At 38.4% G+C, this 12,631-nt stretch overlaps 1 protein-coding gene across 1 annotated transcript in view; it reads right to left on the reverse strand.

Annotated features, from left to right (window-relative positions):
* The window catches only part of LOC102761717 (hemicentin-1), a 127,711-nt gene that overhangs the window by 75,725 nt on the left and 39,355 nt on the right, over positions 1 to 12,631 (reverse strand). The window contains exons 4-5 of the mRNA XM_015569926.1: positions 10,520 to 10,691; positions 8,447 to 8,553 (exon numbers count right to left, since the gene is read on the reverse strand). Of these exons, the coding sequence (XP_015425412.1) occupies positions 8,447 to 8,553; positions 10,520 to 10,691 (279 nt within the window). The remainder of the gene's footprint in view (positions 1 to 8,446; positions 8,554 to 10,519; positions 10,692 to 12,631) is intronic.

Below are 12,631 nucleotides of genomic sequence, written 5' to 3' on the forward strand. Positions count from 1 at the left end.
ATCTTCTCCCCCAAATACCATTCAGGTTCATTAAGAAAGATATTTACTTTCCCAGTGGCTCTGAGAAGATACAGACAGGACAGCTGACCTTGGCCAACCAACACCACTGAACTCAGCAATGTTCCAGCCACGCCCTAGCCGCTTCAGACTCAAATTGAGTGTAACATGGCCCTCAGGCTTTAAGAGCTCATGGCCAGTGTGGGGGACAGACGGATCAATAGAAACCTTTAATGCGATGTAGTGACTGAAATAGATACCATACACAGAAATACATAAAAGGAGCAAAGCAGCTTAAAAGTTCAGCTAACACCACCTAAAAGGGGGTGATGACTGAACTAAATGAGGAAGGATACTAAGTACTGAAGTGAGTCATGTGTGTATAAGTAATAAGTAATCTGGATTAGGGCCACCGGGCACAATAACAACACGACCATTTATTGGTCATGTTCTCTGTGCCCAGACTCTTTAAATACATGGGCTTATTTAATCCTCATGCCAACATGATCACCACTGTAAGATGACTACGTGATAGCAGCCTTTAAGCAGAAGCAGGAGCTGGGAGTGAGAGAAAAGCATTCACAGGATAACACCAGGGAACCTAACACGTATCAGAGTTTCAACACGTTTTTAGGTATCAGCAAGCACAGAATGCTAGCCTCGCTACACGGTACTCCCTAAATCACCGTGGCTTCTTCTTATTCGGCAATGAGGAGAGGAAAGGTGAAGAGATATGTTCCAGTCACTACCAAATTTATTCCTCATTGAGCAGAACCTGCAGGAACTCAAAGGAAAGGCAAATAAAAGTGAGGAAAAAGAAAAAAAACCCCACATCTTCATTAAAACAGTGTTGTTGTATTCTTAGCGTTAAATGCTGCTGCTAATTACGAGGGCTCAATTTCTTAAGGGTTACAAAGGATTGTGTGTGTAAATGAAGAGGTCTCCATAGTGCCTCTTATTCCATTATTTTAAAAGAAAAGTGTGCTATGAATCATATATAATAGACACGCAAAAAGGAACCTAAGGATCATGATCCTACTTTAATAAGGGATTTCCTTTACCATTACAAAAAATGTTTCTACGAATTTCAGCTGCTTTCGATAATGTACAGTTTTATTGAAGACATTATTGCCTACTGGTTTCATATGAGGACAAACAAATGATCCACATTATGATGAGCTGATTTCGATTTATTCACTGACATCATATATCATTGTTAGTTGCCTTGCTATTCAGAAAGTCCCCCACAATAAAGCAGTTGTTGAGGCCCCCAGGGAAAATATGGCACAATTTGTCAAATGGCGGCTATGAAGTGCTGATCGTCTGGCAAGGGTTCTGTGTGCACACCAGCTGACAAAGAGTCCATGTGGGAAACAGCGGTGCTTACTAGCTAAGAGAGAAAATCAGAAATTCCCCAAGTGTTTGAAAATATGGTATCCTCTGTTGCTAAATAATGCATTAAAATAAAACTGATTTGATGAATAGGGAGCCCCTTAAAATCTCTATAAAATTACTAGAGGCTGGGTGCATGAAATTCATGCACTCAGGGGAGGGGATGTTCCTCAGTCTGGCCTGCGCACTCTCAAAGTCCGGGAGGCCTTTATATCATGTACATTTAACCTGCAGGCTATATTAAAATTAAAATTTGGCTCCACAAAGCATCTCTCTTCCACAGAATTCCTTGAGGTATCATTCCTGCACAGAATCCACCTAACCTCATGGCTTCTGTAGTGTTTTTTTAAAAAGAGGGAAATCCAGGAGCAGTCTGATGGCTCCAAGCATAACAGGAAATTTTCTAGAAACTAGACACTGGATAGGATTTGCATGAGCTGGAAGTCCTGAGGGTTGTATTTCAAACAATATATAATACAGTGAGCTACATTACTGCTCTGCATTAGAATATCATGGTCAAGGGTGGAAGGGTCAGGGTCAGAATGACACAAGCTGCTACAATGCAGGCCAAACCGGGGCAAATATGATGCTGTATTACATATCTATTGGCAAAGAAAACTGTCAATAGGGAACCTTTATTCACAAAGCAGTAAGAGGTGCAGCGTGGACCAGCGCCCGGGTTTCTGAATTGGAGTGAATGAAGGATCAGGCAGAGGTCCCTTGGAGCAAGTACCATGGAGAGCTCCATGGAAAACTATGGTCATTGCTCCTGTTATCTTCCTGGTCAGCTCTATTGCAGATGGGTCTACTTCTGAGTGTGAGGATGAAGGGCTATTAAATCCCTCTCTATATTGAAAGTCCCTTAAGGTGATATCTTATGTCATATTCACCACCTACAAAATATTACTCAATGGGCACTTAGTACATGTAAGTTTAATAAATATTAAAGTCATCCCAATGTCACTGCTTTTCTTAGGTTCTCCTAGGACCAGACAATGTCAGGTTCATCAAGAATTTTTTGAATTTTTCTAGAAGCATTATGCTAATAATGTTCATACATTATCTCCAAAATCCTATTATATCCAAAGATTATTTTTTAGCACCATAAAGAAACTGAGTCTCAAAGAAATGATTACTTGCCTAGGTCTTCACAGCATGTTAAATTGCAATTATTTCAAGTCCAGTGCTCTTTCTTTAATACCTAAGGCCGTGCACAGAATTTTAGGATAGCATAATCTCTGGGTTGATTTGGCATAGAAGATAATAATACCCTCCAACTATTTATTTACCATTCTACATTTCTAAATACACTTTCACTTTAGAGGGGTCAGGTAAGTGGAGTTTTGTCAAACTACTCTTTGAAAAAAGAAAGTCCTCCCCAGCTGGTATGGCTCAGTGGTTGAGCATCGACCTATGAACCAGGAGGTCATGGTTCGATTCCTGGTCAGGGCACATGCCCAGGTTGCGGATTCAATCCCCAGTGTGGGGCAGCCCGTCAATGATTCTCTCTCATCATTGATGTTTCTCTCTCTCTTTCTCCCTCTCCCTCTCTGAAATCAATAAAAATATATTTTTTAAAAAGAAAAAAGAAATTCCTAATTTTTGTCATTTCCCAATTTCTGGGGTGTAAATGCTACCATCATGGCTGATTTAAAGCTCCCAACATGATGTCACTGAACACAGATATGGGAACAGAACGTGCATGATTGACTCTCCATGAGCCATTATGGGCCAGCTTCAGCATGTTGTTAGGTCACGATAATAGTTCTGGCCAATGTGATAGAAAGGGTGTGAAGGGTGTCTATCACTCACAGATGTCTGTCTCATCTCAGAAGTAACACATATTTCTTTCTTTTTTAAAAAATTCAATGTACATTCTCCCGTCTGTTCCCCCATTAAAGTAAGTGAAGAAGCTTCCTGTTCTAAATTATGGTGGTGCCTCCATCACCTTGGGTGACTGTGTGAAGTAGAAGGTCATGTCAACGCCCCCAGGACCTGGACCATTGGAGAGAATTAACTTTCTTGTATTGAGCCAGTGAGAACTCCTGCTAGTACTAAATGTGAAGTGTGCCCTTTTATAAACTGAATTAAAATGTAACTAATGGAGCTGGCTTTCATTCCTCCTAAAGAATTTCAATGTTTCATAAAATAATCAACAAGTCCAAACCTTTTGAAAAACGGTGTGTATCTGCATTAATAGAAAGTATAGATAAAATTTACACATATTAAAAAAGAATAATTCAATTAATTTTATTATTCATGTGTCCAAAACCCATTTAAGTACTTTATCAACATCTAATTTAATCATGACAATATTAAGTAGGCATCCCCTCCCCCTTTTCCTTAGACTTAGGGAGGTTAGGTCATTTCTCCAAGGTCAAAAAGATATTAAGTAGTAGATCTTGAATTACAATAGATGCCCAGCTCTTTTCAAAGTATTTGTTCTTAAATGACAGGCCATTCTTTACAAATGAAAGAATATTATGGTTTCAATCAGATATTTAATGAGAACTTACTGGACACTGTGCCAGACACAAAGATATAATAATGCCAGCTAGGTTTAAATACTATCATTTTATTAGGTATTGTATGTTCAGAGAAATGTGATATAAGGAGATAAATGTACCCAAAGCATAGAATAAACTACTTCCATATATGTACACGCATACTCATTTATATACACACACGTGTATAGATATCCTTTTATTAAAAAAGGAAACATTCCATTTGGTTGACACTCTGATATTGGCAGACCAAAACAACTGGGGAATTTTCCAGGAAAAAAATCTACGAAACATTCCATTGACCCAAAACATTGAATTAATGCTTCACCTAATCCCTTTAAATACCACACCTGGGGTAGTCTCCAGGTTTATTCAAAAGAGTCATCAGATGAGAATAATTGGAAGTCAGCATAATATTCTTCTTGTGTGGGCCTTTGTAGACTGGAGGCTTATTTAATTATGATTTCTGAACAAGCTTATGCCACTTGAGTATGGCATAAAATATCCTTATCCTTAGAAAATGCATTGGTAGGTTCTGGCAACCAACAGAGCTATCTAAAACCAAAACATTTCTACTAGTCTCCAAATCTCAATATCATCATGTGGTTGGGTACACTCCCTTCTCTCCTTGGGCGATTATCTCAGGACAGTTTATCCAAATATACTTAATGGAAAGATACCCCAGGGGGTGTGTTAAGTTACATGATCACACTGATAATCCTAGACTAATAGAAACAGTTTGTACCACCTAAATCCAATGGGTGCTGACAACTACTTAATATCTTTGCTGGGAGTTCCCCTTCAAGACCAGAACACAAAATCTGGCCCAAGCGTTCCGTGGTTATGTTCAAATTCTCTATATATAGATATAACTTCCTGAATGGAAAATTATATTGCTTCTCAGAAATAAGACCCAGGATTTGTAGCTTCCCCACAAATGAGAATTCAGGGACAGAAAACAGCCTTCTCTTTTATATGCAATAAAACTTCAGTTACCTCTTTTTAACATGTTTTTACCTGCCTCAGAGGCAACTGAAAATATCTGAGTCTTTTAAATGGACCATACAGATAAGCTGATTCATTGTTCCTCTTTAGTAAAAGTGTCCCCAAAAAACTACAGGAAAGTAATTTCCAGGGTTCCAGAGGGAAACCACAGAAGGAAAAAGAACACCACTCTCATAGCATTTTAAGTCATGGAAAAGTTAAAGTGTTTTGTGCCAGTACATCAACCATAGGCTGACTCAATCAACCCTTTGGCCTGCTTCCTTAGATATCGTCAGAATGAATACATTGCTTTTTATTCATGAGTACTTATACAGTTCTTTCCCAGGCATTGTGACATGCACGAGTATACATAATAGTGACAAATTCTGGCCTGCAGTAAAACAGGAAGAGAAAATCTATACAGAAATAAATATGAAATAAGGGTGTAAATAATCCAAAAGGGAAGTGCAGAAAGATTGCAGGAGAAGGCAGATGGAAAGAGAGCATGTTAGACAGAAAAAGTCAGATGAGACTTGCTGACAGTGTTGCCATTTAAGCTTTAGGGGATTCGTTGGAAGGAAAGGAATTCCAGGAAAAGAAACAGTAATGTGGTAGGAGAGAGGATATGAGTATATTTTATGCCCGGCCGGCGTGGCTCAGTGATTGAGCATTGACCTACAAACCAGGATCACGGTTCCACTACCGGTCAGGGCACATGCCCAGGTTGTGGGCTCAGTCCCCAGTGTGGGGTGTGCAGGAGGCAGCCGATCAATGATTCCCTCTCATCACCGATGTTTCTCTCTCTCTCCCTCTCCCTCTCCCCCTCTCCATTCCTCTGAAATCAACTATATATGTTTGTTTTTAAGTACATTTTATTTGCAAGAGTATAAAGGAAAGTGATTGAAAAGAACTAGAAAGACATTGAGGCTCCATTGGCTGGTCCTTGACTACCACACTAAGATCAAGTAATAGATTGTTCTCCATATTTGGGATAAAAACTGATATGTGAAGCACTCAAAAGCCATTATTAATTCTACCGATAGAGCAGACATCTCCCAGATAGCAGAGTGCACGGGGGATAGCACCAGGGATATACAATACTATCTAATCTCAGGCATGTTTCTTCTTGAGAAAGCACACATGTAAAACATTCTCATTCATTCACCATCCAAAAGGGAGATCCAAAGACAGCACCAATATTTATGTCAGTCGGTTCAGCTCAGTTCGCTTCGCATTATTAAACCGATACATTATTTTGGTATTTCACATTGGAGCAAATATGTTCATTATCTTGAAGTTGCCCTGTAACACTTATCCTTTGTTTAGTTACGACTAATTGTACTCTAGAAATGGTGTAACAGCAGAACCAGAGGTGAGGACTAGACATAAATTTAAGATAATATAATAATAAATACTGTCTTCTTATTGTTTTCTTAATTATAGGAAACTGCGCTTAGAGACTTGTCTAAACAGAGTTTCCATCGCCTCATCACCTTATCCTCTCCCTCCTCACTCACAGACTAATCCTCGGTGTTTTTCTGTTCTAATTATCAATTAAAATGTGCTTAGTTCCCATTAAGTATCAGGAACATTGCCAAGAGCAAGCACTCACCGAACGTTTATTGAATGGATGACAATGAGTAGGTGTGGCAGTCACAAGATAAAACAGACATGCCTTATCCCTCTTCTGGGCAAGAACTGTGCTAGAGGAAATACCACTGGTAGCAATCCAAATCACCTTGAAAATGAGTTCAAATACTCACAATAAGTTGCTAATCGCCAATACCTTAATGTTCTATTCAGAAAGCAACACTGAATTGCCTTAATAGACTAGCTAGCTCAGGACACTGCTGGCTTAGATTGTGCTTACAATGATTTTAAAAAAATGAGACTCAGAATTTCTTATACTCCTTCCTACTGTGATCACAGAAACACACACTCAACACGAGTGATATTTTGTGCAAGTTGGTCAAAATAACTATCACATCAAATTTGCCAAAATATAGCAGCAAAACACTTCATTGTTGCTAATCTAATGCGCTTAATAATTACTGAACAACTACTATATGCAAGGAACTGGGTAAATACAATGGGGTCATTTTCGGTCTATTCAGTAAGAAATTCCCAGAGTTTATTATTCCATATTGCCTTCTTACCTACACCCTTATCCCATCTTATCCACCTCCCCAACCCCCTCCAAAAAAAAATCAATATTACGTTTCTACTTTTCCTACAAAAGCTCAGATTTCTGAGAATAAAGAATGGATATTCTAGGATTTGAATGGAGTTACAATGGAAATTTCAAGTATTCTTTAAAAAGAAAAGGAAAACAAAAACTGAAGTGCAAAAGGGGCACTTCCAATGTGCAGAGTGTAACACCCCCTACACATTCACAGCAGCTCTCTAATTTAAAGCATGAGCCCAGGAATCCCACGGCTTATGTAGGGAAGCCAAGACAGCAAAGGAGAAAAGGCTGCAAGGGGCATCTTCATTCGAGTTGTCCCAGAAGGACTCTGGAACAAGTCGTTTATTTGGGAGGTGCGAAGGATGCTGACAGGAAGAGGGGAAGTGATCCCGGGGAGGAATGCAGACCACTAAGGGTGTGCTGTTCCTCCTGCTCCCACGTGGACAACTGGCGCTTATCCCTGTGGGGCTCACAGCTTTCCTGAGGGGTTTAGTTCCCCAACAGAACAGCCTTCTCTTGTTCTGGAAAAAAAACTCGCAGACGCAGAAATGCAGACATTGGAGCTGGAAGGAGGCCAGGGCACACAAAAAAGGCTGAGAAATATGTTAGTCAGAACATCTACCACAGAGGGTCACACACACCATTTGCAAACCTGGATCCCAGGTTTGTGGTACCCCGATATCCTGAATGTCGGCTGTGTGTTCTTTTCTCCAGATTGCCAAAGTACAATGTTTTCTTAGAGCGAATATACACTACTTAAAGGTAATTCTAGGAAACAAGTACCATGTTGTGGTCAACAATGGATGGAGACCCGTCAAATAACAATAGCTAACAGGACTTGAATGCTTGCTTTGTAACAGGAACTATGCTAAGCAGTCCATTTCCGTCATCTTAATTTCATTCTTGCACAATTTAATAAGATAAAGGACTAATCTTGACACCCCCACATCACACAGGAGGAATGCCAGGCACAGGGAAGCTATGGCCCCAAAGCAATACAGCTTTTTAGCGGCACTGAGATTCCAACCCAGGCTTCCACACCAGAGCCTATGCCCCTTAACCATTATTCTCTCCAGTCTCCTTCTCTAGTTGCTTTAGAGGCAGGAGGTAGAAAACACAATCAATCTACATATTTGATGACAGGAAAACTAACTGAGAATTTTAAGTGTATTTGGGGTGGCACTGATGTCTTCATGGTCATCAAAACTTAACACTAACAAATTCATTTGACCAAGAGACCAACAAATGCACTATGTAGATAGCTTCTTAGTAAAAGCACTGTCCATGATGGCAAGAGAAGATATAAGTAAACTATTGTGCACACTTTAGAGAACATGCCGACATCAAAATAAAGTAATAAATAGACTTTGTCAAATAACAGTACCTTCACTGTCCACAATCCAGCCTCTGGCTCTTTCACATTCACCACCTTGGCAGAGTTATGGATATTCAATAGCTCATTCAGGCCAAAGCCCTTTTTGATCAGCTTCCCTGAAAGGCAGATATAAAGTTAACAAGCATCGTCTTTCTTTCAGCTAGGTAAATTAGCTGTATACATTTCCACTATAAATTGCCTAATGGACATTTGTTTCTATAGCTCAAAACACTATTTTAGTTATAGACAAAAAGAACTTAATTTTAGGGTTGCTGGGCACTGCCACGGAAGTAACGGATTCTCATTTGCTAGGCTGATTTGATCTTAAAATGAGAATAACAATTGGCAGACTACAGCCATGTTTCCAAAGTCATCTTAGATAACGATTAATATGGCTACCGAAAATTAAGTGCAGTCAAGAGGGACACTTATATTTAATAGATGACAAAACAGCAAACCAATATAAATGTCTTTTTGGAGATCACTCAAGGCATATCTTTGCACAAAGCGTAAAACCCTAACTGGTTCCACAAAGCACAGAGAGAGGCTTTTATTGTCAGAGGAACAATTAAAGGAGGGAGTGTAAGGAAGTAGGGTAATACCACCTCCTATTGATTTGAGACTTATCAGAAGCAACTTATAGTTGGATTTGAGAGAGAGAGAAAAAAGCAAATTTGGAGTTAAATCATTGTTTAGTTATTCATTTCACTCTTGGCTCTCCTATGGACTACTCCTGCAGTTACATGAACAAATCAAATACTAGTATATGGATCCTATGTTTGTATCGAAAGCTTTATAATAATTAATCACTTTTTAAGTATCAGTGCCAATGTCAATGACTTGAAAAGTAGTAGAAACATAATGCATTGAGTAGAGGTACTTTGAAGTACCCAGGTAGTAATCATTCCTGGGTGGCAAGGATGTATGACAGTGGAATGCTACATCACCAGACAAATGAATGTATAAGGCCAAAACCTGTAGAAAAAGGTTTTGCTTGCTTTATAAATTTCAATTTGATTGCTAGTGTGAATGTGGCCTTTGAGGACAATTTCTTATGCTGCTTTCTTTAAGGTATTAGTTACTTTCTAAGACTCAAATTAAATAAAGTAGGAAAGCTGGTTACTCCCTTCACATTTATAAATAGTCACAAATAGATGAGAGAGAGAGAGAGAGAGAGAGAGAGAGAGAGAGAGAGAGAGAGAGAGAATGTGTCATAGTCCAGTAGGTGTGGCTTAGCAGTTGAGCCTTTACCCAGGAACCAAGAGGTCACAGGTTCAATTCCCAGTGAGGACATATGCCTGAGTTACTGGGTCAATTTCCAGTAGGGAGCATGCAGGAGGCAGCTGATCAATGAGTTTCTCTCTCATCGATGTTTTTATCTCTCTATCCCTCTCCCTTCCTCTATCTCTAAAAATCATTTTTTAAAAAAGAATGTATCATATACTAAAGCCAAATGGAAATAAAAATGTTTTGCAAATATCATTAAGTAAAAAATATTTCTAAGTGAAAATATTAGGAAAAATAAGGTTTCTGTCTTTACTAGATTACTTGAAAAATGCAAGACTTATAGTAATATTTGACCAGAAATGGAATCAGGCCAAATCTTGGGGTTTTAACATATAGAAGCAAAGTAAATTAACACTTTAATAAAAATTTAAATTTATTTTTTAACAACTGTCATCTGAAAATTTAAACTTTTATCAAGAAAATAATCAGTAAAAAATTAGACAGTTGTTTTAAGAGTTTTTTCATGTGATTCATTTAAAAATAACAAAATACTGAAATATTTCTTCATAGATTACAAAAACATAATTTTAGGTTCAACTTATATATTTTTGGGAGGTAGTTTAGTACAATTAAGTTACTAACTCTGATCTGTTTACATTATTAGAAGTTTTAGCTTTTAAAATCACATGTTAATTCAATACTATGACTAAAAAAAGGGTTAATTTTTACACAACTTCCCTAGTCATTTTTTCATTTATTTATAAGTTAGCATTAAGTTAACACACATAAGTGTGCAAAGAGTCTTTCCAGTTTCACAGTTTTTGTATTTTATTATATGATGCTGGTATTTCTCACCTAAAGGATTGCGAATTTCAATCACTGGAGAAGGGCCACTCAGGGACACAGTCACCTCTTTGAGGCTGGGATCAAAAGGGATTTTCCATGTGTTCACAGCCTGTTCCAGATGATCTGTAGATAAGAGGTGGACTTTGGAGGCCTGCACTGCTTCCTCTACCCATTTTAGCACCTATCAGAGAAAAAGAGATGTGTGAGTGACATCAGAGACATTAAAATTTCATGCCACTGTGACTTCCAGGTGCAGAAGTTGGCTTTGGTTAATCACATGACTCAGGTACTTCCTTCACGGGTGTGAAGTCTATTTCCATGACAGCGAAGACAAACCTTTTCCTACATCCAGTTATTGTAGTAGATTCAGAGTAAAATACTAGTTTAGCTCACGGTCAAATTTCAAGTTTTCTGTCTTGGAATAATATATTCAAAACAAGAGGACAGTGTCTAAAACCAGTTAAGTGAAATATATAGAGACAGTACAGTCTGTTTTATATTTCTCAAAAGATCTCTTTTCTCTCCATTCTTTCTTTCTAGATTTCTTTCAAAATCCAATTTATGAAAAAAAGCAAATTATCAAATCCAATTTCAATCTATTAGATATATAAATTATTGTAACATTGTATATTGTAATTATACATTATATATTGTGACATATATTGTAGTATATTATTCAAACACAATGGCAATGCCAGCAAAATATGCATTTTTATAATAAATACCAAAGATAATAGAAAAAGTGACCATTGAATTCTTGAAAAATAGGAAAATACTTCAGGTTAGAGCCAATTTAAGTAGTGTATTCTTGAAAAGTGGTCTTTTGGAAAATGTTAAGAAATTGGGTTCTAAAAGGGAATTTAATGCCTCACTGTGAACAAGAAAACTTTCAGTTCACAGATGTGTCTGCAGCAAATACAATTCCCTATTCAACAAAAAGTGCTGGCATAGGGGTCCCAGACTGTGAGAGGGTACAAGTGGGGCTGAGGGACACCCCCACCCCCACTCCAGTGCACAAAGTTTTGTGCACCGGGCCTCTAGTGCTATATAATAAAAGCCTAATATGCATATTGTCCCCTTGACCAGGAGTTCGACCACTCGCTATGACATGTGCTGACCACCAGGGGGTGGCGCAACATGGCGCGGTGAGGAAGTGAGGGAAGGAGGAGGCAGGGAGGCAGGGAGGCGGGGACCTGATTGGCCCTGATCGACAGCCAGGCCTAGGGAACCTTACCTGTGCACGAATTTTGTGCACCAGGCCTCTAGTTCAAAATAAACAAAAACTTTTTTTTTAAATTTCAATAGCGGTAGTCACAAATTAATCAATCAAACAACAAATACTGCAATCACTTCACTCTCTATAAAAAGTATCCCTTTTTTCTGTCCTCAAGGATGAGGAAAGTGACTAAGATATATTCTCATATAACTAACAATGGGAGGCAATTCTGTTCATTCACAAAACAAATGTTTATTGCTCAAGCACTCTTTTGGTACTAAGTATTGATGAGCATAATTTTAATCAGTATTTACTAACAACTGAGAACTAGTAGTGTTTACTAAATTTTTTGCACATATTACACATTATTTTTAATAAATCTTCCTCCCTTTCCTCCAGGACCAAGAACCATTATCTCCTTCATCTGTTTATACTCAAAACCAAGTGACATGCTTTACCCCTGGTAAAGGTGGGATATATACTCGTACTAAAGTCCATGAAGGTGGTCACAATGATGATAACAACGATGTCTTCGTAAATAAAAGAATGGTATGGGAATTCATGAAACAGGGATCCCTTGTTGCAATAACATATGTTCATTGTCCAGCACAGTACTTGCCAAGCAGAAGATAGTCAAATGTTTTCTTCCCTTTCCAACTATATTCCCTCCTTGTCGCTTAATTGAATATCTCAATTCAATTGACAGGCAAAATGAAAAAAAATTATCCATTTTTTAAAAATATATTTTATTGATTTTTTACAGAGAGTAAGGGAGAGAGATAGAGAGTTAGAAACATCGATGAGAGAGAGACATCGATCAGCTGCCTCCTGCACATCTCCTACTGGGGATGTGCCCGCAGCCCAGGTACATGCCCTTGACCGGAATCGAACCTGGGACCTTTCAG

Source organism: Myotis davidii, unplaced genomic scaffold (genome assembly GCF_000327345.1).
Source record: "Myotis davidii unplaced genomic scaffold, ASM32734v1 scaffold362, whole genome shotgun sequence".
Taxonomy (NCBI): domain Eukaryota; kingdom Metazoa; phylum Chordata; class Mammalia; order Chiroptera; family Vespertilionidae; genus Myotis; species Myotis davidii.